The sequence below is a fragment of the Zalophus californianus genome, chromosome 16 (assembly GCF_009762305.2).
Source record: "Zalophus californianus isolate mZalCal1 chromosome 16, mZalCal1.pri.v2, whole genome shotgun sequence".
NCBI classification, from domain to species: domain Eukaryota; kingdom Metazoa; phylum Chordata; class Mammalia; order Carnivora; family Otariidae; genus Zalophus; species Zalophus californianus.
This window is the reverse complement of record NC_045610.1, coordinates 2,815,461-2,841,570: the sequence shown is the minus strand read 5'-3', so window position 1 is coordinate 2,841,570 and position 26,110 is coordinate 2,815,461. Positions and strand designations below refer to the sequence as shown.

The 26,110-nt window shown below is 55.7% G+C and overlaps 2 protein-coding genes and 1 long non-coding RNA gene across 17 annotated transcripts in view; 1 reads left to right on the top strand and 2 right to left on the bottom strand.

The window, feature by feature from the left end:
* The window catches only part of CHD3 (chromodomain helicase DNA binding protein 3), a 24,730-nt gene extending 9,765 nt beyond the window's left edge, over positions 1 to 14,965 (bottom strand). For 5 of the 12 annotated variants that reach the window (XM_027625738.2, XM_027625745.2, XM_027625739.2 and 2 more), the window contains exons 1-21: positions 14,655 to 14,964; positions 9,860 to 9,972; positions 9,191 to 9,361; positions 8,815 to 8,939; positions 7,363 to 7,643; positions 6,996 to 7,126; positions 6,674 to 6,824; positions 6,311 to 6,504; positions 5,770 to 6,003; positions 5,372 to 5,575; positions 4,786 to 4,997; positions 4,049 to 4,180; positions 3,568 to 3,667; positions 2,968 to 3,159; positions 2,606 to 2,806; positions 2,127 to 2,264; positions 1,783 to 1,904; positions 1,467 to 1,640; positions 1,204 to 1,345; positions 834 to 965; positions 103 to 220 (exon numbers count right to left, since the gene is read on the bottom strand). In XM_027625738.2, coding sequence (XP_027481539.2) covers positions 103 to 220; positions 834 to 965; positions 1,204 to 1,345; positions 1,467 to 1,640; positions 1,783 to 1,904; positions 2,127 to 2,264; positions 2,606 to 2,806; positions 2,968 to 3,159; positions 3,568 to 3,667; positions 4,049 to 4,180; positions 4,786 to 4,997; positions 5,372 to 5,575; positions 5,770 to 6,003; positions 6,311 to 6,504; positions 6,674 to 6,824; positions 6,996 to 7,126; positions 7,363 to 7,643; positions 8,815 to 8,939; positions 9,191 to 9,361; positions 9,860 to 9,972; positions 14,655 to 14,937 — 3,550 coding nt within the window. In that variant the 5' untranslated portion in view covers positions 14,938 to 14,964. Of the gene's footprint in view, positions 1 to 102; positions 221 to 833; positions 966 to 1,203; positions 1,346 to 1,466; positions 1,641 to 1,782; positions 1,905 to 2,126; positions 2,265 to 2,605; positions 2,807 to 2,967; positions 3,160 to 3,567; positions 3,668 to 4,048; positions 4,181 to 4,785; positions 4,998 to 5,371; positions 5,576 to 5,769; positions 6,004 to 6,310; positions 6,505 to 6,673; positions 6,825 to 6,995; positions 7,127 to 7,362; positions 7,644 to 8,814; positions 8,940 to 9,190; positions 9,362 to 9,859; positions 9,973 to 14,035; positions 14,234 to 14,654 lie in introns of those variants that run through there. The other 7 variants (XM_027625743.2, XM_027625744.2, XM_027625742.2 and 4 more) reach the window with 5 other exon arrangements.
* The window catches only part of LOC113939523, a 19,691-nt gene continuing 8,025 nt past the window's right edge, over positions 14,445 to 26,110 (top strand). The window contains exons 1-3 of one of the 4 annotated variants that reach the window (XR_004819694.1): positions 14,501 to 14,563; positions 15,968 to 16,052; positions 16,425 to 16,477. This is a non-coding gene — a long non-coding RNA (uncharacterized LOC113939523). Of the gene's footprint in view, positions 14,564 to 15,967; positions 16,053 to 16,424; positions 16,517 to 26,110 lie in introns of all 4 variants that reach the window. The other 3 variants (XR_004819695.1, XR_003525277.1, XR_003525276.1) reach the window with 3 other exon arrangements.
* LOC113939520 (cytochrome b5 domain-containing protein 1) overlaps positions 18,675 to 26,110 on the bottom strand; it is a 21,033-nt gene continuing 13,597 nt past the window's right edge. The window contains exon 3 of the mRNA XM_027625758.2: positions 18,675 to 19,395. Coding sequence (XP_027481559.2) covers positions 19,351 to 19,395 — 45 coding nt within the window. The 3' untranslated portion in view covers positions 18,675 to 19,350. The remainder of the gene's footprint in view (positions 19,396 to 26,110) is intronic.

The following is a 26,110-nucleotide window of genomic DNA, read 5'->3' as shown; positions in this document are numbered from 1 at the left end:
GACCACCATGCCGCCAACACGGCAGCCAGGCGGCAGATACCCTCCCGTGCCGGTGGCTCGGGCCTTGCACGCCCAGCGGGGACCACGGCATCTCCTCCTCACCGTTGAACCGATCGATGGCCTCCTGCCTCAGGGCGCCCGTGATACCTCCATCAATACGCTCGTACTTGTAACCTTCGTAGTCTAAAAAGTCCTCTAGCAGGTCCAACATCTTGGTCATCTACGGCGGGACAGAAAGACAGAGTCTGGAACGACGAGGCAGCGGGCCGGGCCCGGCGCGTCCTGACGACCCCTTTACCGCCGCCGTCCCCCTCAGCCGTCACGCCGGCCCTGGAGCCCACTCCCTGGTGCTGCTCCCCCACCCCAGCCCCTCCTCGCCCCGCATTCTCGTCACACTCGCTTGACTGAGGATGCCTTCTCCTAAGGCAGAGGTTCTCCTCTGAGACCCACGAGAAGGTTTCAGGGACATCTACGAACGCCCTGAAAAAATCTGTACAGAATCGTCTAACTGTGTGGTTTCCTGGAGAGCAGACCCACAGCTTCCATCAGACTCCCAAGAGCTCCGTGCTCTCCTCTCCTCTCCCCTGCTTAAGAAACACTACAGGTCCCAGAGACGACCCTGAGCAGACACGGGCTCACCCTCCCCTTGCTCCCTACTTGGCTTCCAAGAAGCTGGCCTGCAACTTGCAACGACCTTAGCTAGGAACAGGGGTCGGAAGCCGGACCAGAACCTCTCAAGAGTGCCACCTCCTAACCTCTCTCACCACGGCAGCCATGGGAACAAAGTAAGGGACTGGCCTAGGGGCCGACATAGAGCTACGGGCGCGGGTCACCTGCGAGAAGATGAGAACTCTGTGTCCCTGCTCCTTCAGCTTGCGTAGCATCTTCTGCAGGAGCATGAGCTTGCCAGATGCTTTAATAAGCGCCCCGCCCTCGTAGGCCCCACTGGGGAGTTTGGGGGACTCCTGCCACGAAGGGAGCAGAAAGGAGGAGTGGGTCAGGGAGCAGCACGCCCCTGTGTTCGCACCGAGCCCAGAAAGCCAGGAGCCCAAACCCAGCCTCCGCCCCTCGTAACTTCCTGCTCCCCTGCGCAATCCCGCCCCTGGCCCCCTGCCCGCCGCCCAGCTCCAGGCCTGCCTCGGCTCCCCCCACCACCCCGTTTTCAGACCGCAGCCTGCCGGCAGCCCCCAGCTGGTGCATCACCATAGCAGCCACGGGGAAGAGGTAGGGGTGGTTACAACACTTCTTCAGATCCATCATGATGTTGAGCAGAGACACCTGGTTCCCGCCACCTCGCGAATTCAAGGCCTCGAAGTTCCGAGTCAGGATGTACTTGTAGTATTTCCTGAAGACCAGGGTGGGGGCGCGGGAGAGACAAAGGGACCAGTGAGGAGGCTGCCCTGGGTCTCGGCTTCCCGGAAAGCTGCCCCCGGCCCCCAGTCCAGGTCGCCCGGCTCTCGCCTCACTTCTGCATGGGGCTCAGCTCCACCCGAACGATGAGCTCTGTCTTGGCTGGCATGTTCTTGAAGACATCAGCCTTGAGCCTCCGCAGCATGTGCGGCCCCAGCAAATCGTGCAGTTTCTTAATCTGGTCTTCTTTGGATATGTCAGCAAACTCCTCCAGGAAGCCTTCCAGGTTGCTAGTAACCGGAAGGAGACAAGCAACTGAACAGGCCATCGGGTTCTCTGTCCCTGGCCTCGGGCTCCCTTCTTCACTTAGAGGACTCCCCCTCCCGCTCCTGTTCTCAGCCCCTCCACAGACCCCCCTGGCGGGTCACTTACTTAAACCTCTCCGGGGTGAGGAAGTTCAGCAGGTGGAAGAGCTCCTCCAGATTATTCTGCAACGGAGTCCCTGTCAGCAGCAGCTTATGATCTATCTTGTAGCCATTGAGGACCCTGAAAAACTAGAACATGGGGCAAGGAGAGGCAGGAGAGCGGGCCCGTTAGTCGCAAGCGGCTGGACCACAGTGCCCGCCTTTTCCTGTTCCCTCTGGGATTAGAGGCCCTAAACCCCCAGTCCTCCCTCTCCCCCAACCCGCACTCCTGCCCGTTCCGGACTGCAGAAAGTCCAGAACGTTCCCTCTTAGAAGCAGGGCCAGAGTCGGTGGTCTGGGTATCTCACTCACCTTGGACTGGTTATTCTTGAGCCGATGGGCTTCATCCACCACGAGGCAGGCCCAGCGGATGGAGCCGAGTGCTGCCTGATCGATGGTGATCAGCTCATACGATGTCAGGAGAACGTGGAACTTCACCTGGGCCTCCCTCTGCCAACACAGCCACGGTCCGTGCTGTTGCCACACAAGCCCTGGGCACCCAGACTTCCACCCCGTTCTTCACCCGGACACCCCGTCCTGACTGGAGCCAGACACCCCATCCTGCTACGTGGGCTCTACGCAGGGATGACTGGACGTGGCCCCCAACCTCGACACCACGTCCGGGACGGACAGAAACGTATGTCTCCAGGACAGAAGGGCACGGGCGGGAGTAGGGGGCGGGAAGGAAGGAGAAAACTCAGAGCGTGGAACAAAGGAACTGACATCCCGCTGGGGGGCAGCGAAATAACGAATCTGGGGGGTCTCCAAGAAGACGAGGTCGAGGAGCCTACCTTCATCTTAAAGGCTTTCTTGCCACCTTTGATGGCGTTGTCTTCGAAGGAAAACTCGTTCTCGCGGATGATGGCCCGGCTGTCCTTGTCACCCGTGTACGTCACCACGTAGAACTTGGGTGCCCACATCTGGAACTCCCGCTCCCAGTTAATGATAGTAGAGAGGGGGGCACTCACCAGGAAGGGACCCTTTGTGTGGCCCTGGGAGTCAAGGGTGGGAGGGGGGCAGGCACCGTTAGTCGGGGCTGGAGGAGGTCGCCGCGGTCCTCTCGCTACCCCCCCCCTCCCCACACGCCTCTCTGCCCTCAGCCTCCATCCACTCCCCCCTTCCCCAGTCCCTCAGGGTCCCCTGCAACCAGTACCTCCTTATAGAGTGAGTAGAGGAAGACGATGGTCTGGATGGTCTTGCCCAGCCCCATCTCGTCAGCCAGGATGGTGTCAGTGCCCTGGGCCCACGAGAAGCGCAGCCAGTTCAAGCCCTCCAGCTGGTACATGTGCAGCGTGCCTCCCGTGGCCGTGATAAACCGCGGCTGGGTCTCGTATTTCACCGTGGGCTGCCGAGTCAAGAAGTCCGAACGCTCAAGGGGACGGTCAGGGCTCCTCCACCCCCCTCCCTGGCACTGAGATCAAGTTGGATCACGGTTCCCTCCACGAGGCCTGAGCTTATGGAGGTTCTAGACTTCAGTCCCTGCCCGTCACTCCTTAAAGCCAGACGCAGCAACAGCACCAGTGACGGCGTGAGGTAGGGAGCTGCAGGGGCGGGGGGTGGGGGGAGCCCTGGGGGCTACTGCTTTCAGCTGCTCTCTGGCCCTTTAGCCAGAGTTCCTAGCCACGCCTGGGGCAAGGCTGGACACTGTTTAGGGAGGTTGCTGAAACTCGGGGAAGTCCTGTCAGTAGCCCCGGGGCCATCTGCAGTCGCCCCGGTTCTAGAATCAGGAGAAGGGCTGAGAGAGAGGACTTACGTCGTTAGTAGGAGAACTGGGGGGCCCGTCGCCCTGCAGCTCCTTCTTCTTCTTCTTGTACTTGCGGGGCTGGGCGGGGTCCTCCCCCATAATCAGTTCTCTGGGAAAAGAGCGGGTCTGAGTGAGGACTGCTCCTCGGGACCTCGCTCTCTCCTGAACCCATTCCAGACCTACGCCCCACTCCCTTAAACTTAACTTTCTCACGTTTCCTTTCTCCCAGGCTCTTTACCTTCACCCCTTGATTTTCGCCTCTAGAGCCAACCCTCCCCAGTCCTCAGCATGCCCTTTCCCCATGACCGGACCTGACGTCTGTTCCTCACGCGGCTTCTTTACCAGTCCCATCCCAGATAACCTAGCGCCGGCTCCCACTACCACCGATTCCGGGTCGGGTCTGTCCCTACTGCACCTCCTCTACCCTGGAGGAGTGGCTTTCGCGCCCCCGTCCCCAGACTCCGTCTACCCCACGGCCTGGGGCCCCCACCGGTGTCTCCAGTAGCTCTGCTTATGATCTTCGTATTCGGGGATGTTCATTTCATCTTCCTCCCACGTGGACTGGTCGTAGGGCAAGTCCCTCCATTTCACTAGGTAGTGGTAATTCCCCTTTTTATCCACACTGCGGGGCAGAAAACCAAGAAGGAACAAGAGAAAAATGTCGCGGACCGCAAGCAGAAGGAGGTCGTCATAAACGCAATTATCAGCCGACAGGTAGCCTTTTCACCTATTCCTCCATGGGGGGCCCCTGGGAGGGAAATGAGGATGGCCGAGGTACCCCCCTACCCTTTCCAGGACAGCTGCTTAGAAATCAACGATCAGAACACATCCTGGGCTCCGTCTAAACACACTTAGCTAAACACCCATTGGGCGTGAGGCCCCGTTCCAGGCGGGGGTGATTCAACAGTGATGAATGAAACAGACGACAGACCCCGTGCCCTCGGAGCTCACGTTTGGCTGCGGAAGGCAGAGACGAACCACGGGAGCACACGCACGCAGAGGAACGTTCGGTGCTAACAAGTGCCACGAAGAAAGAAGTACGACAGACACCGGCCTGGCTGAACACTGTTTCTCACGTTGGCCCTCAAGGCCCAACACCCAGCCTCGCGTGTCGTTAGATCAGGGGCAGGGGTGAAGCGGTTGCGCGGGGCTGGACTCTCCGCCTGGTTTCTCTCCACCCCACTGGGGAGATGCGCCCCAACGGCTGGCTTGCAGCCAGAGGCCCACCTGTGGTTGATGATGCGGTGGACGGTCATCCACTCTGGCTTGATGCCAAAGCGATAGTACTTCTCCTCCATCTCCGCGTAGTGCGGGTCCTTCACCTTGCGCTTGTCACTCTTCCCGTCGTCCTCGCCGGAACCGTAGTCCAGGGGCGGGGGCTCATCCATGTCGTTCTTCCGCTGGTAGTTCCGGTACATGACCAAGTGGAAGATCTCCAACTGGTGGGGCACAGAGGAAAGGGAACGGGATGGTCCCAGCATCCCGAGAGGACCGAAGGCACAGGGGACAGGCCCCAGGGGGAGCAGCATGGGGAGGAGAGACGCCAAGCGGACTGGGCGAGCACGTAACAGGCTGAAGGAAGCAGAGAACACAGTGAAATTGAGGGCAGACTGAGGGTGAAGCGAAGGGAGGCTGGCGGAGAGAGGACAGAGGCCGGGAGACCCTCCTGCAGAGACTAACGACAGAGGAAGGGGTGTGAGAGCCGGAGGCGGGAAGCGAGGGCCGGCGAAGGGTCCGGAACAGCAGAGCCGGAGGGGTGAGTGAGAAGAGCAGGAGAGGGGGTCACAGAGAGCGGGAAGGAGGGGCCGTGTACCTGAAGCTCCTTGGCCCAGGAGCAGTGCCAGTAGGACAGTCCTACCCACTTGACAAAGAACTCTCGCTCCGATCGACCTTGAAGAGGGCGGGGTGGTGGGGCATCGGGGTTCCCGTCGGCCTGCTGGGGGGCTGGCACAGACACGGGGGGCTCCCCCCACCGCCAGTGCAGGATCTTCTGCACGCGGCCTTTCAGCACGGGGCACTTGGGGACAGGCGTGCACAAGGAGGAAACAGAGGCAAAAAGAGCCACCGTTACAGGAGGACGACGACGGGGTCCCATGAGGGAGTCAAAGGCCCAGTGAAGGGGCAGGAGGGCAAGGAGGAGCCGGACGGCGGGACCCCAGAGACGGGAGGAGCCGGGGCTGAGAGGGAACGCGGCGGGAAGGGCCGACTCACCGTGCATCGGGGACACAGCCATTCCCCGTTGGGGATGTCGGGCAGGGGCGGGTTGAGACAGTGGATGTGGTAGGAGGAGATGCACGCGTCGCAGCACAGGAGCTCGCCCCCGTCCTTGCACACGCGGCAGTACTCCATGTGGTCGTCTTCCTCCTCCTTCTCGCCTTCCTCCTCTCCCTCCTCCTCGAACTCCTCCTCCTCCTCCTTGGCCTCCCACTGCACCCCCTCCTTCTCCTGGGAGGGCCCAGGCCAGGCACAGCCGCGGATGGAAGGAAGGAGATGGGCAGTGAGGCTGGGAGCCGGGACAGGGCCGGGACACCTAGCTCCCGGGAGCGCAGAGGAGGTGAGCGGGAAGGGAGGGCCGGACGCGGTTGGTGATGAGCTGGTGACGAGCGCGCAGAAGGATGCGGGAGAGGAGCCAGGGTCCCGGGTCCTCACGTGCCGGCCACTGACAAAGCCAGGCGTCCGGGGGGGCAGGCAGAGGGCGTCCGGGGGGGGGGAGCGGGCGGGTGGGTCCCCGGGGGGTGCAGCAGGTACTCACGCAGTGGGGGCAGCTCCATTTGCCCTCGGGAGCCCGGTCCAGCTCAGGGTCAAGGCAGACGAGGTGGTAGGCACGAGGGCAGGTGTCACACAGAATAATTTCCCCGCCCTGCTGGCACACCTCGCAGTAATCCTGGTGATCTGTCTCATAGCCGTCAACCTCCTCCTCCCCGGCCACTGCGGGACAGCCCAGGACTGTCACGTACACCAGTGCAGGCGAAGGGCACAGAGAGAGAGAAAGAGAGGGGGGCGGGACGATGGGAGGGAGAAGAGCCGGACAAAGCAGTCAGAGGGGGAAACAAGCGGTGCCCCCAAAGCGACGACGGGAGGCCAGACAGACAGGGTCGCGCCGGACCCCCCTTACCCTTCCTCTTCTTCCGCCCTGGCCGGCCTCTCTTGAGCTTCTTGGTGCGGACAGGCCCGTCGGGCCGGCCCGAGGCGCTGTGGACGCTGCCGCTGTCCAGGTCTGACTCCTCGGCCTCTGGCTCAGGGCCCTCATCACTCTGCAAAACATACTGACCATAGCCCCGTGGCGGTCAGGGAGGCCGGCTTCGTTCCGCTCCCCGCCCCAGGCCTCTGACTCCTGCTGTAGCTTCCCGCACGGACCCCTGCGTCTGCACCCCCAGCCCCCCGCCGCCCCCCGACGCCCCCCCGGGGCGCTTAGCCGACGGGGAGGAGCCGCTCACCGAGCCTCCCTTCTTCCTCTTGCCACCCAACAACCCCAGTTTGATTTTGAGTGGTGCCATCTTCTTTCCCCGAAGCTTCTTGCGCCCATCAGGCACTCGGGGGCTCTTACTCCGCCTTTTATGGCCCGGACCTGAAGGAGGAGTGGGGTGAGGGGGAAAAGGTAGACGTCACGACGTCCTGGAATGACGGAGGTCACAGAGGCCTCGGGACCCTCCCGTGGGCTGTGGCTTCCCTGAGACCTCCTCCTGCAAAGCGTTTCCCCGACAACAGTCGGGGCTGAGAAAACAAAAAAGTTCTAGGCTCTGACTTGCGAACGGGTGGTTTGGAGGGTGGGGCGACAGTTGTTCTAAGCAGAGGGTTTCTCACCTTTGCCCTCTTTGGTTTTGGCTCTTCGGATGGGTGGGGGCTGGGCATCGACAGGAGGCGGTGGGAGGGTGGGGGGTCCGGAAGGTGCTACGGGGGTGGCCGATGACACAGCAGCTGACACCTGCTCGGCCACTGCCGCGGCCGCCGCGGCTGCCGCAGCCGCCACAGCAGCCGCCGACCCCTTGAAGGGGTTGTTGGCACTGAACTCTCTCCACTTGGCCCCAAGGATGGTCATCATCTTAGACATCGGGATCTTAGGATTCTTCTTCGCGATCAGGGGCCTGTAAATACAGAAGCAGAAGACGCAGGACCCTCACAGATGGTCCGGGAACACTGCCGTGTCCCTCATGGGCTACATCTGTGTGCACTCGCGCTCCTGGGCCGTGAGGATCCGTCCCGGCAGGAACGACGTCACTTCAGAGGTAAACAAATACGAGGAGTGACATAGAAAAAAAAAACACAAAAAAATAAGAAAAGAGAAAAAAAAAAACGTACACGCGCAGCAGATAAAAAAGGGAAAGACGAACATGTCGGTAAACACGCTTTGAATCTTTTACAGTTTGTAAGATTCTTTGACGTGTGTCAGCAAGGCCTCGTTTCAACCTCGCGATGATACCACAGGACTCTCTGTGTTTTTCTAGTAAGTTCCACGGGCCCTGAGGAAGGGTCCCGGCACGTGGAGCCCGACAGGCCAGGCGGGTTCTACTCTATGGCAGGGCGTTAAACTCTCGTGAGGACATGGGTGACCACGGTCCTCAGCAGTGAGGCAGGAGAGACAGGGTACCAGTGACAGGTACCGGGTACAGAACACTCGCCGGAGCGGGGGCGGGGGGCCAGGCCTCGAGCGCACCGCGCTCAACTCACCCCAGCAAATCCCCACAAGACCCCTAGGAGGGACACACCATGACTGCCTACTTTACAGATTCGTAAACTGAACAGCAAAGAAGTAATGTGCCCGAGACAGTACCAGGCCCGTTGCTCTGTAAAGTGCCTGCTCCCCCAAAAGGCAGCTCTGCTATGGCCTCCTCTACTCGGGGAGTCCCCAAAGCCCAGGCTCCACAGCCAATAGGGCGAGCGCCATTGTCACGGGGTCCTAAGCCAGAGACAGAGAGGACCTGATAACCGAGCAAAGGAAATTGGGCAACACTAATGTTCTCTGGGCGTCAGTGGAGAGAGAAGTCACGCAGGGGGAGCTGGAACGGTTGGAGCGGTGAGGGCCATCAGCCCTCGCGGTCTTCCGCCACTAGAGGTTCTGAACCCAGCGCTGGAGTTATGACCTCCCCCCGCCCCCTTCGTGAAGGATTCCTGACTGCGGTCCCTTGGAGCCTGAGGTGTCCAGGAATCCTAAAGTGATGGGCTGTGCGTTTCTCTGGGGAGCAGTGTCTGAGCGTTATCCGGTTCCAGAGGGGTTCACCAGGCCCCCCCAACGAAGTGTCCGTTGGCCAGTCCTACCTCATGAACTGGCTGAAGGCTTTGTAGTTGGTGAGCGTGTGGTAATCCTCCTCGGAGAACACATGTTCCACATCCTCTAGGCCCCAGGTCAGAAGCAGAGTCGCCGATGACTTCTGTTCTACCTGCTGGGAGAGACCGGGTGTCGTGGGGCTTTTGATGGGCGGCGGGGGGCTTCGGTGAGGCAGGTGCTTCTCCAGCCCCCATCCTGGGCTCCCTACATGCCTCCCTCCCTGCTAGCTACCCACTGTGCTCTCCAGGGCGACCCCCCCCCCCATAGCTTCTCCACTGAGCACCCCTCCTCGGCGTGCTCCCTCCCTCCCCAGGCCCGTCTTCCACACTGATGTGTACCCCCCCCCGACTCCCTAATTCTACTCACCTTTTGCCCCCCGTCTCCCTCCCCCTTTTTCCGCCGCTTCGTCTTCTTCTCCTTTTTCTCTCTGTGCTTCCGCCTCCGTTTCCGACCTGGTCCAGTTCCATATTCGCTGCCTCCGCTCTCTGACTTCTCTCGGTACTCATCTCGCTCGGAGCCAAATTCCTCCTCACTGTCCTAAGGGAGAGAAATAAAAATAACAGTTCTTCAGTCCTACCATGTGCCAGAAACTGTTCTTAGCCCATAACACATATTACCCCTTTTAATCTTCACAACAATTCTCTGGAGGGAGTAACTCGTCTATTTTTACCTTTTTTTTTTTTGCAGATAAGGAAACTGAGGCAGAACTAAACGAACTGCCAAGGAGCCACGGGGCTGCTAGGCTCTGAACGCATGCAGTCTGTGTCCAGAGCCTGCTCTCTCAATGGGGCTTGCTGTCGCTAAGGCGAGTCACGTGGACAGTGGGGGCTCTTTACTCGGTTGTGGTGACTGAGGTTGGGGTCCTAGATCCAGGAGCTACAGGCCAGCCCAGAGGGAGGGAGGGGGCGTCAGACGTCCCTGGCTTCCGGATGCTCCCCACGCTCCACCCTCGATAATCGGGACCGGAGAAAATGCAGGTGCCTGGGAAGAGCTCTGCTGAGCCTTGCCGTGGAGACAGGAGGCCTTAACACTTACAAGCTTCTTGCGTTTTCGGGGTTTTCCTGGCTTGTTCTCCTTCTGCTTCTTGGGTCCTCGTTTTCTCTTCTTCACACCCAATGCTGAAGGTAGCAGCCGGATGTCATCCTTATCTTTGGAGCAGAGAGCACCAGAGAACCTAAGCCTCTAGGTTGCCAGTCTCTGCGGCCCCTAGACCTCACCCCTCCTCACCTCTTCCCTTCCCACTCTCTAGGAACTTGGGCATTAACTCCTCCAAACCTCGCCTCCCTTCGCTGGGTGCAAACAGAGAGTGTTTCGAGTACTCTGGGACGCTTGGGTTCTGAATGGGAGGTCAGGGGTCAGAAGGGAAGAGCAGCCAAACCACTCCCTCCTCTCCCCTCCTACTAACAAGGGAGCAGGCTCTAGGCCATGGGCTCTGACTGTGGCAGGGCCTTTCAGTCGCCGCCAGGGCTCCTCCTGCCTTCCCCCTCACTCAGCCAGCTGGCATCCTGCCCGGGAACTGGGGAAGCCGTGCCCAGCTGCTGGCCTGGCCTGACCCCAGCACTTGGAGTGGGGAGACACAAACTGGCAGCTCCCTAAGCCAGATGCTGAGAAGGGAGAGCCAAAGGTGGACACCTGGGATCTCACACTAACACCCGGGGCCCTCACATCCTTTCTGCCACGAGGGAGGCCTCTATTTATACTTCCTCAGATGATCGCCAGGCCTCTTGTCACCCCAACACAGTCCTGGAGGGAAAGAAGTCCACGCCAGTCATTTTCACATCTTGCCCACAGGACCACAGCATCTGGCTCGTCCATCACACCCTAACCCTACGGGAGCAGTCTCCACAATTACCTCAACATTCCTCCTCTTTCCAAGTAGCCTGGAACCTTCCCTCAAATCTATTTCCACATCCCTGTTCCCTTTCAGAACTCAGGGGCCCTCCCCTTTGTCCCCTGGTCTCACCCTTCGCCTCCAAATTTAGTCCCATTCATACATAAGCAGCACGGGAGACCCAAACAAAGCTAGCGAGAAAGACACACCCAGCATATGCATTCTCAGACGCACAAGCGTGCCCACATAGTCCTGAGCACAAATCCAGAGGACAGCCCATACCTGCTTTCAGCAGGGCTAGATCCCTGGCTTTCTCCCCATATATCTCTGTCGGGGGGGGGGGCGGGGGGCCGGGGCTTCCCTTCTCCATGACCGCTCCCCCCCCCCCACCGCGGATCCGGGGAAGACAGGATGTCACAGACCTGGGGCCCTGCTTGGCCTCCCTCCCTCCCCAGCAGGCACTAGACTAACCAGCCTGACCTGTCCTGCTCGGGCAGAGGAGGAAAGCCTGGGCCTGGCCCAGCCCCTTGCTCTAGGACACACAATCCTTGGGCCCACAACAGCTAAGGGAAAATTAGCTACAATTAACACGGCTTCTACTGCTTCCGGATCCCGGCGCCTCCTTCCTCAGTGCTACCTGTCCTCAGAACGCCAGCATCCTGTGTCCTCTGGTGCAGGAACACCCTCTAGGACGGGGCTGGGGCGGGGGGCGGGGGGGGAATCCGTGCAGCAGGCCCCGGGCGTGCAAAGAGCGTGCGGACAGGAGTAGGAAGTCAGCAAGACGCCATGCCCCCCCCCCCCCCCCCCGCAACCCAGCAGCCAGCTCTCCCCAACCCCCGGGACGTCGCTTAATGTGAACATGGAAACAGAGGCCGCCGGGGCGGTGGCAGGGGCAAGCCAACTGGCTCCGCGTCAGGGACGAGGCCTGGGCCGCCACCCGCCCCGCCGGGGATTGGGGCACCTGCCCCAGGGCCCTCGCCGCCAGTTCGCTGCGCTCCCCGCCCCGGCAGGAGGCTCCCGGACTCGGGAGGCCGGCGGCGACGGCGGCGGCGGCGGCGAGAGGCAGCGTGGAGCGGCGAGGAAGAGAAAGGGAGGGCAATAAAGCAAACCCAAGTCCCAACCTCGGTCTCAGCCGCCACTCAATGCTGGCCCGGCGCCCAGACTCTCCCACACCCCGGCTCCGATCCCGGGAAGCGGGCGGGGGCGGGGGGCGGCGCGCGGCGGGGGCGGGGCCAGGCGCGCCGGGGCGGTGGGAGGGGGGAGGCGGGCGGAGCCGGGCCCAGGCCGCGCCTCCCGCCCGCCCCGCTCTCCCTCTAATCTCACCATCAATCTCTCACACATATATTTATTTTTTCTCAAATTCCCCTCCCTCCCCCACAACGCACCACCATAATAGGTCTGCTGCACATGCGTACTGCATGCAGGGGGTGGGTTTGTATTTTCAGACCTTTTGCAAAGAAACTACCAGAATTTTCCGCACCACCCACAATCATTCCCCACCCCCACCCCCAAGGAATCACATCTATATATTATGTTATATTATTTCTCGAGACTTGCCAGAAGGGGGAGGGAGAAGAAATGAGTTTTTGGCTTCCTGCTCCCTTCCCCCACAACACGAGTGCTATTATTTTAAACGTTTAACAATGTAAGGAGACGGGAGGGGGGGGAGGGATAAAATTGGTCTTGGGTAAGAATGTAAAACAAAATGGTGAGAATCAAAGCAGTCAGAATGAAAAACAATAGACCTCTGATACGTGCAAATTCATATTCTGGAGAAGGATGAGGGAGGGCAGCCCGCACACATTTCCTTCGAGGAGGCTTATTTTGCCCACACTTAGGTAGACAGAAATAACGAGCGGACCAAAAATATTTTCCCAAAGTTTTGCCTCAGAAAGTCATCTGAGGGGGTGCATCTGGGTCACCCATTTGACTCGGAGGGCTGAAAGGGGGTGGCGGGGGATACAATGGCCCCGGGAGAGCGAGGATGTGGGTTTTCATTTCAAATACAAATTTTTAAAAAACATTTGACGTTTCTTCTCGGCTACTGAGAGAGCGGAGGGGAAGATGGGGAGGGAGGACTGGCACAAAGACCCACCTCGACCTCAGATTCTTTCATGCCCCCTCTCTCTCACATCCCCAAATCCGGGATCCAAAACGCCCAAATAACCACATTCCAAGTTCGCCAAACAAATAGGTGCCCTAACACAACCTGACATCCTTTCTTTCCCTTTTCAGCTGCCTCTGCGCTGCTCCAGGCATCCCCTCCCCACGATTCTTTATTCCTTCTCCTTCTTGCAAATCCATGGGTTCTCTGGGATAACTTTCTAAAAACTTTTCCCTTTTTCAGACAAGCAAGCCTGGGGGGGGGGAGGTCCCTGTTTCCATCAGACCCGCACCTTCCTCCGGCCCCCCCCCCAAAAGTAACCCCGTACTCCCTCAAAGGTGGTCTCAACTGCACAGGAACATTTGCTACATAAGCCACACAGATCAATGTGACAGTTTCACAAAGAGCGTGATGTTAGCCGTCCTGAAGTTTGGTGCATTAGTGCTGCATGGCACCCAAAGGCCTGGGGGTATGGGTGTCCCCTTTCCTGCCCCAAGCAGAAGATGTGAGCACCCTCAGGATGCTCCCCTGTCCTCTCAAGAAGATTAGAAATCACTCCACTAGGAGGGTGGTCTGAATGGGGCCATTGCTGTCCCCCCCCCCCCCCCCCCCGCCCCATGCGAGGCAGCAGTCTGCCCCTTCCACCCCTGGGGGAACTGCCCAGAGAGCGGCCGGGTGACTTGTCATGCCGGGGGAGGGGTGCCGAGTGACGGTCAGGCTGCACAACAGCTGGGTGGGCAGTTCACGCCCCCCCCCACCCCCGGCGTGATCAAGGTGCGGGTGGTTTCAGCGAGAGAGTGAGTGACAGTGAATGGCAGCCACGTGAGAGTCACAGCTGGGCAGCTCGGCCACCCCAGACTGACGGGGGTCACGCTGGGGGGGGGGCCGCACTTGACACAAAAGAGCCGGGAGCAGAGTGGAGATAAAGGGGGTGGAGTTGGGGGCATCTAGTTTCCCAGACACTCTCCCCGCGCTCCCCAATCTTAAAGGAGTGCTCTCCCTGTGACGAGCTGGGGGGAGAGGCGGTAGGATCAAGTCTGACTCCAGGAAGTGGTCTGCGTGGAGTGCGGCCACCACCTGCCCCCGGTCCCCAGCCGCCCGCAGACATTCACGCGACCCCTCCCCCACGTGCCACCGCACGCCCCGGAGTTGGCGGGCGCCCGGGTCCCCGCAGGTGGGGGTCCGATGGAGACCGACCCCCCACCCCCGCCTCCCCCACTCCTGAGGGGGGGGTTAGGCCCGCGGTCCGCTCCACACGCGGAAACCCCCCCGTTACCTCAGTGCAACCCCACTCGGGCCGGAGCCCGAGGGGCGCCCGCGCGGCCGCCCCTCCCCCACGCGCCCCTCCTCCACGCCGCCGTCCGGCCGCCAGGGTCTCCGCGGTCCCTCGCTCGGCCAGGGAGGGGGCCCTGGCTTCGCCGCGGCCGTTTCCTGCCTACCCCCTCCCCGCCGAGGGTAAAAAAAAAAAATCTCCTCCTCCTCCTCCCCCGAAAGCCGCGACCGAGTGGCCCGGTCCGCGCGCGCAGCTCGCGCCCAGCGCTCTCCAGCCCGGGCGGCGGCGGCGGCGAAGGCGGCGGCGGCGGCGGCGGCGGCGGCGAAGGCGGCGGCGGCGGCGGCGGCGGCGGGCGGCGGCGGCGGCGGGGGAGGGGTGCGGCGGGGGAGGGGAAGAGGCCTGGCCCGGCGGCCGCCGCCGCCCGCCTGCCCGCCCGCCCTCCGGCCCGCCGCCGCCCGCCCGGCCCGCCGCGGGGCCCCGGGCCCGAGACTGGCGCCCCGCGCCCCGGATTCGCCTCGGCTCGGCCGCGCGGTGGGTGCCTCGCCCCCGCCCGGCCTCGCGCGCCCGCGGCTCCCGCTCGGGCTGGGGGGGGGGGAGGGGGCGAGTCGGGGCGGCCGCTTACCTGGCGGCGGGGGCGGCGGCGGCGGCGGCGGCGGCGGGGGCAGCGGCGGCGGCGGCGGCGGCGGCGGGAAGAGGTGGCAGCCGGGGGGGCTGTGGCGGTCGCGGCCCCGGTCGTGGCCCGGCCCGCGCCCGAGCACTCCGTCGTCGTCGTCCTCCTCGTAGTCCTCGTCGGCCGCCTCCACCTCCTCCTCCTCCTCGTCGCCCTCTTCTTCCTCCTCTTCTTCCTCCTCCGACACCACCATCTCCTCCTCCTCCTCCTCCTCGTCCCTCAGAGGGGAAGCCATCCTGTGGCTCTGGCCCCCCCACCACCCCCCCACCCACCGCCCGCCCGCCTCCCCCACCGCTACCACCACCACCTCCTCCTCCTCCTCCTCCTCCTCCTCCTCCTCCTCTTCGGCGGCGGCGTCCTCCTCCTCCTCCCCACCGCCTCCCCCAGCCCCCCAAACCCCCGGGCCACCCCCCTCCAGAACCCCCCCTCGGGGCCGCCGGCTGAGGAGGGGGGCCGAACCACCCCCAAAAATTGTCTTGGAAAAAATTGAGAGACTTTCCCCCCCCTCTCCCCTTCCTCCCAAGAGAACAAGAAAGGGGGATTAAAAATATATATATATATAAAAGTTTTCGACTTCTCTCTGCCCCCCTCTCCGTTGCTTTAAATATATTTAAATTCTGAGGGGGGCGCTCAGAAATATTTCTCAGAGCTGAGGCACTAAGATGGCCGCCTTGAAATTATTTTTAAAACAACCCCCCCCAGCACCGCCACCCCCTCCATGAAGAAAGGGAGAGGGGGGAAAAAATCCCCTTTTAAAACAAAATGGCTGGCTTAATATTTCAGTTTTCACCCCCCCATTCTCCTCCCTGTTACACCCCCATCTCCAAGCCTCTACCCAGAAACCCACAAATTTCTCCCTTTTTTCATAACTGATTAGTGCACAGATTAATAGAGATATTTTTCTTGTGTACTGTGTGTGTGTGTGTGTGTGTGAGTGTGTGTGTGTGAGTGTGTGTGCGCGTTGGGGGGGGCATGAAGGATTTCTGCATAAAACAAAAATGGCTGCTCTTTCTAACTCCCCCCCTATAAAAAAATATTTGGGGGGGGGCATTAATCAGTACTCATGCTCAGTCTGACATCAGCATAAATTGTTAAAGGTTAACTAGTTAGATACTAGTCCAACTAGATTTAAATATTTTTCTTTTCTTTACTAGTCTCTTCCTCTCCACCTCCCTTCTCTTAAAGAAAAGCTTTTTTTTTTTTTCTGAATACTTCAGAAGGGAGTGGTTTGATGTGAAGGTTTTTTTTTTTTTTTTCCCCTTCAGGCATTGAAAAGGAAAAGATGAAATATATGTTTATATATAACTCTGTTTCTACATACCTCACTGAAGTCAAAACGCATTTAATTGTGTACGTATCCTTCGAGTGAGGAGCGGGGCTGGATTTTTCTCCCCTTTCTTTTAAAAAAGTGACAGAAATTTTAGTGACTTTTGGGGGAGAGAGATGAATAGATACGATGATTGAGTTTTTTTTTTTTCAAAGGGAGTCCATGTTTGATTCTCCCCTTTGCCCAGCCTTTTCAGTGATTTATAATTGTTGTAGATTTTATCTGCCCTCTTTTCTGCTTTATCTCGTCCTCCCCTCCCCCAATGGCTCGGACTATAAAATTCATCTGACTTGGGAAATTAATTTAGGGGTCAGGAGTACAGATTTTTTAGAATAAAGGGGAAAGAGTCAAGTCTGAAAAATTGTGAAATTGTTTTCTCTTTTCTCCCGTTGCAGTATATTTCCCTTTCTCCATGATCTCCGACACTGGTAAAGTAGAAGAAACTGAGGTACGGTGAAACAGAAAAGTCTCTGAGAAAAAGACAGAGGTAGGGGTTCCCCCTGGAATTTTCATTCCACTTGCCTGGCCCATGATGCCCCACCGTACCCCAGTGTTTCTCTTAGAAGTGGTGCCGGGAATCAGATGGAAGGTGGGAAAGGAGTCCTAAAGTAGCTTTCTCATGCAGAGACCCATCAGAGAAGTCCTCTAAAACTTGCCTCTTGAGCGGTGCCGGCAAAGGAAGGAGGGAGAAGAGCTCATTTCTGGCCTTTTCGGTCCCTGTCACCTTTCCTAACTAACTCTGGCTTCCTCTCATTCTTTTGATCTCCCTTTGCCCCTTCCTTGCTTCCCCTCCTTTGCCCCGGGGACCCTTTCTTTCCTGGGTTATTTCTCTAGCTCTTGACCAGAGCTGCCAGCACCCTCCCTCACCCCCCCCCCCCAGCAGTGCTCAGGAGCACCTCAGACGACGGGAATACTGTGCCAGTGTTTGCTTAGGAGGCTGGAATGTTCTTTATTGATGCACCATCCCCCATGTACACACACCGATGCACTTGACCGAGTGAGGATGTCCATCTTTTTCTTGACCTGGCCTTTGGGAGTCTCTCGGCTCGGCTCCTGCGTCGGTCCTGCGCCGAGTCTACCTCCTGTCCCTCTTCTGTTCGATTGTGTTCGGTTCCCTCTCTTAGTCTCTTTGTGCGAGGCCATCTGGGTATCCCCCTCTTTCTGTACGGGGGCTTCTCTGGGTGTGTGATTTCATTTCCTCGCGGACACTGACTCCCATCCCTGCGGCTCTCAGGCTCTGTCACCTCTAAGTGACTTTCCACCTCTGTCTTGTTTCTGTTTACTTCTGTCTTCCGGGCTCGGCCTCCATGTGTCTGTCTCTTCCTCCTGTGTGCCTGGCTCCCTCCTCTCCCTGGCCCCTCGGCGTGTGTCGGGGCGGGGTGTCCCCACGTGGATGCGGGCCAGACCTGCACATCGTGTGCGCCTCGGCCTGCCTGCCTCGGTGTGCCCCCTCCCCGTGCGCCGAGCACCCCTGCCCGCCCGCCACCGTGTGCCAGGAGCTGCAGGTGCGCGCCCCTGTCCCCACATTCGTCATTCCTTCGAGTGTGCTTTGCATGTGGATCTGCTCGTTTGCTTCCTTCTTCCTCTTGTCCGGGTCCCCCTCTGCCCTCCAACCTTTCCTCTCTCGTCTCTCCCACCGACCTCTCTCGCTTTGCCGTCTTGGATCCTGGCTCCCGCCTGCCTCTCTACCTGCTCGCTCCTGTTATGGTGTCTGCCTGCCTGCCTGTCTGCCCCTCCCTGACTGGCTGGCAGCCTCTTTCTCTGGCTGTCTGTCTGCTTCTCTGGCTGTTTGCCCGCCACTCTCTCTCCAGCCATCTGTCTCCCCGCCTGCCTGTCTCTGTCACTTTTTTAAGCCTTCGTCTCTTGGTTTGTCTACCTTCCAGGCCCTGCCATGCTTCCCTATCTGGGTTTGCCTCTTATGTTGCTCTTCTCCGTGTTCCTCCCCTTATGTAGGCCTGCTAAGTTCGAGATTTTTCCTCGCCTCCCTGTGCGTCCGTCTGCTTGCCTGTCCGCCCTGCCCGCTTCGCTGCCGTGGAACCCCCCCCCCCCCCCCCCGTCCACTGCTTGCCTCCCTCTCCTCCGGCCGCACGTCCGCCTTTGCCCCCTTGGCTTCCTCATCCTGCTCCCCGTCCGCGCCGGTGGCCTCTCTACCCCAGAGCTGTCGGCGACGCCCTCGCCCCGAAGTCTCCGGGCCTTCCTGCCGGGCCGCCCGCCCTGCCTTTTCTCCCTGCCGGCCGCCGCCCCAGGGGGCCCCGCTGCTGCTTGTGCTCCTGGCTCCTCCGATGGTTGGCCTGCCCCGGCCTCGCTGCCATCTTCCCAGCCTCCCCTGCCCTTCCCGCCTTTTCTTGCCAGCCGGCTGCCCGGCTGCCTCTCGCCGTCCACGTCTCCGCCCGCTCTTCTTCTTTCGCCTTCTTTGCTCGTCCCTCAGCGTCCCAACCGGTAGCACACACGCGGCGCAAAACGTGTGAGGCGCTAGCGGTGTCCCATGCCATGTGGGCCTCCCCTCTGCCCCTCTCCACCATCCCCCTGCCCCTCTCCGCCGGCCCCCTGTCCCTCTCCGCCAGCCCCCTGCCTCTCTCCGCCTGCTCCCTGCCCCTCTCCACCATCCCCCTGCCCCTCTCCGCCTGCCCCCTGCCCCTCTCCGCCAGCCCCCTGCCCCTCTCCCTGAGGCAGCTGCCACTTCACACTTCTCAGCTGTCGTTCCAGAGGAGGGTCTCCCCGGATCTAAGTCCCTTGCCGTTTGCTGCCCTCCTTCCCCCTCCTCCCCCAGTCTTGCTGGATGCTTCTTTCTCTGTCACTCAGCCACTCCACCTTCGCCCTTCACTGGGCCTGCCAGTTCTTGCTCCTTTTCTGTTTGCTTCTACTCTAGGGCACCTGTCTTTCTGACTGACTGGCTACTTGTTCTCGCCGCCGGTACTGGAGGCGCGCTCACCCCTGCCAGGCTCCTCCTCTGCGTGGGGAGCTACCTGGACACAGCCCCGCTCTGCTGGTCCCCTCATCGCCCAGCCATGTATCATGTGGATCACCTGAGACAGGACATGGGGGCCCCGTCGAACTGAACAGTACCATGTTCTAGGTTAGGTAGCCCATGGGCCCCGCTTGTGTGCACGTAGAGTGCGTGCGGGCCTGCCCTGCCTTCCTGACAGGTCTGTGCGCACGCGTCCGTGTGCAGCCTTCACAGGCCTCTGACTCTCGATCCCTGGGCCCGTCCAACGAGGGTGTCTTCCTCCCGGTCTGAAAAACTGCTTCCTCCTACGACTTTTCTCCCTTTGCCTCCTTCCCTCCGGCGCCTCCGCCTTGCCACCTCGAAGATGATGAGGCTCAGGCTTGGGGGGAACAAAGACATGGCCTCTGTCCGGGTCTCTCCTGCAGGACGACAAGGAAAGTTTTGCACAGGACGCACTGCTCCTTACCCCCCCCCCCCCCCCGCCGCATTCCTGACCCGCACTGTGTCGGCCTCGGCCTCTGGGCCTCTCTCCCCTGGCCCGCCCTCCGTCTCTCACTTCTCTTTTCTCGGTTCTGTCTTTCCCCTCAACTGTCTGTCTTGGGCTGCATTCTAGCGTCCCTCTGATTGGCCACCTTCCCCCTCTTCTGTCTGATTGGCCTGCATCCCTCCATCACCCCATCTGTCTGCTGGATTCTCCCTGTCTGCCTGCGGTAATGTATGTGATGGCACTTGATCAGTCACAGAGCCCCGTGTGGCCGCAGACACTTATCTGTCACTTTGTCCCCTCTCTCCATGTTTTCTTCCTTCCTCGGTCGGCCTGCCTTCTCTCCCACCCGAGGCCTGCCCGTTAGTCCGCCCGCGTCCCTCCGGGCGCTCTCGCCGGCCTCCCTGGCACTCATTCTCCTTTCCCGCCTCCCCAGCCTGTCTGTGTGTCCGTCCTTACGCCTTTTATCTGGGCCTGCATGTCTCCCCGTCTCTAGCCGCTTGTCTCCCCACTTGCCAGTGTCAGAGCGGACACCACTCCCTGCCTTTTTCCATCCTCCGTACTTCAAAAGCTAAAAATCAAATACAAAATTAAAATGCCACCCGACGCACGGCTAGAGGAGAATGGTTTTTGTTTTTACTGAGAAAACCATTAAAGTGAGAACAAGGAACTTAGGCAGGCAGCCTGTCAAATGCAAACCAGAAATTAGACGCCCTCCTCCCGCCAAGAAAGAACTAGAAGAAAATTGTGAGGGACTCCTAAGCCACAAGATTATTTCTTTAACGCAAAAGCAAGAAACTTACCCAAAGCAAGAGCCTCTAATCTTTGCTGGTACGTGGAAAGTTATAAGCCCTTCCCAGAGGAAAACAAGTATACAGGGCGCCTGGGTGGCTCAGTCAGTTAAGCGACTGCCTTTGGCTCAGGTCATGATCCTGGAGTCCCGGGATCGAGTCCCACATCGAGCTCCCCGCTCAGTGAGGAGCCTGCTTCTCCCTCTAACCCAACCCCCTCTCATGTACTCTCTCTCTCTCTCTTTCTCACTCTCTCAAAATAAATAAATAAATCTTTAAAAAAAAAAAAAAAGGAAAACAGTATACAGTTGACCCTTGAACAAGACACCCAGGTTTGAACTGCGCGGGTCCACTCGCATGTGGATTTTTTTCAATAAATATATTGGAAGATATTTTGGAGATGTGTGATAATTTGAAAAAACTTGCAGATACGCTGCATAGCCTAGAAACATCGAAAAAAATTAAGAAAAGGTTAGGTATTTCACAAACGCATAAAATACATGCAGATACGATTTTATCATTTGCCCCACCTCAAAATATCACCCAAATCTATTTTGTTTTAATGTTCAAACTTATGCACAAAAACACTTAAGAGACCATGTGCTATCTTTTCATTTTTGATGTCCGGTATCAGTAATGCACGTCCCCCGTGTATAAGGTCTAGGGTGCGTCGCATCCTATCAGCGTACACGGCGGTACTGATAGATGATACATCCCATAAACAGATGACATAAACGTACAGCAGCGATACAGCACTGTAAACGCGTTTTCCTTACGATTTTCTTACTAATGTATTTTCTCGCAGCTTTATTGTAAGAATACAGCATATGGTACATATAACATGCAAATTATGGGTAACCAACTGTTTCTGGTGTTGGTGGGGCCTCTGGTCAACCGTAGGCTGTCAGTAGTTACGTTTCGGGGGGGTCAAAAGTTTTTCCGCTGCACAAAGGGTCAGTACCTCTAGCCCTCGTGTTGTTCAGGGATCATCTGGTATATGCAAAATACCATGTATGTTTTCACAGTGTTAGGAACACTGAGAAATCTGTGGACCCCAGGTTAAAACTCTGATATAGGGACCAGTGACAGCGATCAGTAGGGCACAGATGTGTCCTCATGTCACCAGGCAGGTCAGAGGACTGAAAAATCACTCTGCACTCTGTGATTTTCTACTCAAGGAAATATTAAAGAGGTCCCTAGTTGTCTTTTGAAATAGATGGATGAGTGATAATGAAAGTCATGTGAATACGAGGATATTCTAGACTTAATCATGGAATTTTAGAGAGAAGGGTGTCTAGACCAGTGGTTTCCAAGTGGCTACATAAGCTTGCTACTCGCCTTTCCCTGGGAAGGTCTGTCCTTTGTTTTGAGATTATATATTTCTTCTATAGATTTTTATGTGGTGTAAATATAGAATATACTATATTTGTATGTAACAAATATATGTTACATGTATACGTATGCTTATATATTAATAATATATTTGTTAAAAAGGTCCTTTCTAAAAACGAGGTAGATCTGTATGGAAGGCAGTCCATAATAGATTTTGTGAAGGAAAAGAAAGACTTTTTATACTTCTGTACAATTTGAAAATTTTTCAACATGCACTTCTTTTATAATTATACAACATTTTAAGTCTCTTTTTACTAAATAATGGAGCTAGGTATATAGGTTTGGGTTTTGTTGTTCTTAATGTACTTAAGACAAGAAAGTCAGCAACTCCATGTTGACCACTGACTTTTTGTGGTGGTTTTTTTTTTTTTATATTTTGCTGGTTATCAAAATCCAAAAGTCTGGGATCTACAGCTTTCATCTAACCTCTTCTTGATTTCACAAAGAGACTTCAGTTCTTCATATATCACATTCATGATTTGCCATATTTGCATACCACCCTGTAGTCTTGTAAGCCTGCTATTTTTCTTCAAGTCAGTTCACTTTAAGTTAAACAAGTGTCCTTCAAATTTTTGTTTTTAAAGTTTATTATTATTTCTTAGTAATCTTTACACTCAACGTGGGGCTAAAACTCACAACCCTGAGGTCAAGAATTGCATGTTCCACCGAGTGAGCCGGCTGGGAGCCCCAGACAAATGTCCTTTAAAAAGTAAATTTCATTTTATTGAGAAACAATATCTATAAGTCCTTGATTTGATGAGGTAATTACTTCCTAATTTATTTTATTTTTAAAATATTTATTTATTTAGAGAGAGTGCAAGCAGGGGGAGGGGCAGAGGCAGAGGGAGAGAGGGAGAGAGAGAGAGAGAGAAACAGACTCCCTGCTGAGCATGGAGCCCAATATGGGGTTCAATCTCACAACCCTGAGATCACGACCTGAGCCGAAATCAAAGAGTCGGATGCTTAACTGACTGAGCCATCCAGGCGCCCCATTCCTAATTTATTTTAAAATACAAGTAATTATTACAATAAAAATAAAAACATCTTACATGCAAGCAATGGTGTTGAGACCATATTTTAGGAAACCTCATTTCATCTAATTTTGTAGGCACAGAAACTGGGGCCCACAAGTTGAAAGGATTGCCCAAGATCAAGTTGGTTGTTAGGGACAGAACCAGGACTTGAGCCTGTATCTTCCAATCTCTAGTCTGGTGTTCTTTCTACTATATACGAGATGACCTCTAAGTCAATGCGATGTCCTCAGGTTTTAAAGGAACTAATATGTGAAATTGATGGCCACATATATAACTTATTATCTCTAACAACTATATTGTAGAACTGACAGTAGTCAACTTAATTGTATCTAGTACACTTTTAAACTTTTTTTTTTTTTTTTTTAAGTAACATGCCAGCCCAAGGTAGGGCTTGAACTCACCACCCTGACTACCTACTGAGCCAGCCAGGCGCCCCTCTAGTACACCTTTAAACGTACATGTTTTCTTGTTTTTTAAGATTTTATTTACTTATTAGAGAGCACGAGAGGGGGGAGGGGCAGAGGGAGAAGCAGACTCCCATGCGGGGGATGCAGGGCTCCATCCCAGGACCCTGGGATCATGACCTGAGCTGAAGGCAGATGCCTCACTGACTGAGCCACCCAGGCGCCCCTAAAAATACATATTTTCTGACACAGAATTCCACTCCTTACCATCTACCCTGACAGTCATCACACTTGTGCGTGCAAAAGGTGACGGGTGCAAAGATATTCATTACAGCATTATTTATAATAGCAAAAAAATGGGAACACCCAAATCTCTAACAGTAAGGAATTGCTAAATCAACTACCCAGCAATTAAGAAATGAGTTACGGGGCGCTTAGGTAGCTCAGTCGTTAAGCGTCTGCCTTCGGCTCTGGTCATGATCCCCAGGTCCTGGGATCGAGCCCCGCATCGGGCTCCCTGCTCCATGGGAAGCCTGCTTCTCCCTCTCCCACTCCCCCTGCTTGTGTTCCCTCTCTCGCTGTGTCTTTCTCTGTCAAGTAAATTAAAAAAATCTTTAAAAAAAGAAAGAAATGAGTTACATCTACGGGGTAAGATTCTTTACTATATTACGGAATGGCAAAAAGCAAGCTGCGAAACAATGTATACATTATAATATCATTTAGTTTATGTTCAAAGAAACTAAAAACAAGGCTGTATGTTTCTACAGATACATACGCACACACATATGTATATATAAATGCCTTTAAAAATTCTGGACATAATACATATCAAATTGGTAACAGTGGTTAACTTTTGGGAAAGAATAGTCGGGGGTATTTAGCTGCTCTATAATTCGGAATTTTTACAATGAGAAAATATTTATTATATGTGTAAACAGGCACCTGGACGGCTCAATTGGTTGAGCAGCTGACTCTTAGTTTCTGCTCAGGTCTTGATCTCAGGGCTGTGAGACTGAGCCCTGTGTCAGGCTCTGCGCTCAGTGAGGAATCTGCTTGTATCTCTCCCGCTGCTCCCCCTCCCTCATAAATAAATTAAAAAATCTTAAAAAAAAGAGAGATTTAAGTAGCCTCATGATCACATTAGCAAATGAAGCCAAATGGGTCAAAAAGTAATATAATTTCTCTAAAGAAATCATTCTTCACTAATCTCTAACCCTTTGAGGAGAAAAATACATAAGCAAGGTATAATCAGTGGATGTGATGTAAGTGAAAGTTTTGAAAACAACAGTGAGGTTCTAGTTTAAAAAGGAATGAAAGTATGACGGGAAGAAGGATGTAGAAGGACACTTACATAATATGGTACTGTTGATGAGAGAAAAAAATATGTAAATATCCATAAAGTATTTCTAGAAGAATATATGAGAAACCGTAGTAGGTACCACTGGGAAGGAAAACATTTCTTCGCCGTGCATCTTTTAAAGCAGCCTGGGAATGTTTAAGTGACCAAGGGATTAGTTGGGTGGAGGGAGGAGAGCCATTTGAGTTCAGACATAAACACACCAGAACCGTTAACTAACAATATGGGGTAATGATCATTGCTGTGGGCTATAAAATCAGAGAATTTAGAGAAGAGAGACCTTGGTTCTGAGAGGGGGATCGTTGAAGACCTTTCATGTGTAGTTGCATCTGAAGTAGGCCCCCAGAGATCACTGAAATTTACAGCAGATAGGAGGAAGAAGGGCAATCTGTGTCGATTAAGAAAGTACTTAGCAATAGTGTGTTGACCCCATCTGGCTAGGGTGGTAAGATCATGATAGAAAGTTCTAGTAGATGTTGGTAGCTCTTGAAAGGGTGAGAACTGTTAGCTCAAGTGAAGAGTAGAGGCCAGAACCTTGAAGGAACTTTGAAGAATGGGTGGGGGCGAAGAGAAGCCAAAGGGAAAACAGATTGCTAGAGTGATAGGCGCGCCCGATAGTGTTACTGTGGTGGAACGAGGAGACAGCTTCTGGAAGCAAGAAGAGCGCCAACTGACCGCTCCCTGAATCGTGACATACAGAGTTACCATACGACCCAGCGATTTCAGTCTTAGGTATACACCCGGGAGACTTGAAAAGTGCATCCCCACAAAAAAGTGCACGTGAATCTTCACGGAGCATTATTCATGACAACCCCAAAGCAGAACAGCCCGGATGCCCATCAACCGATGAATGGAGAAACAAAATATAGTATATCCACACAGCGGAATGTTATTCAGCCATAAAAGGAAATGAAGTAGCAATAAACACTACAGCAGGGAAGAACCTTGACTACATCACACCAAATGCAAGAAACTAGATACAAAAGGCCACATATCATATTCCACTTCTACAAAATGTCTGGAATAGATTAATTCATAGAGGCAGAAAGCAGAGTAGTGTTTGCCCCAACTTGAGGGGAGAAGAGCATGGGGAATGACTGCTGATGGGTAGATTATTTTTGCAGTGATGAAAATGCTCTGGAATGAGGTAGTGGGGATGGCTGTACAGTCTTGTAAACTTTATACTAAAAGCTCAAGGGGTGCCTGGGTGGCTCAGTCGTTAAGCGTCTGCCTTTGGCTCAGGTCATGATCCCAGGGTCCTGGGTTCGAGCCCCACATCAGGCTCCCTGCCCCGCGGGAAGCCTGCTTCTCCCTCTCCCACTCCCCCTGCTTGTGTTTCTTCTCTCGCTCTCTTTCTGTCAAATGAATAGATAAAATATTTGAAAAATAAAATAAAAGCTCTTGACCCGAACACTTTGAAATCATGAATTTTATGGGATATAAATTATATCCCAACTTTTTAAAAAAAAGTGCGAACTGGGAAAAGTATCGTCTTTGGCAGTTGGTCACCTTTTTTTTAAGATTTTGATTTTTTTTTAAAGATTTTATTTATTTTTAGAGAGAGCGTGTGCACGTGCGCGTGAGCACTGGGGAGGGGCAGAGGAAGAGGGAGAGAATCTCAAGCAGAGTCCAGTCCCCGCTGAGTGTGGAGCCCCGACACTGGACTCGATTC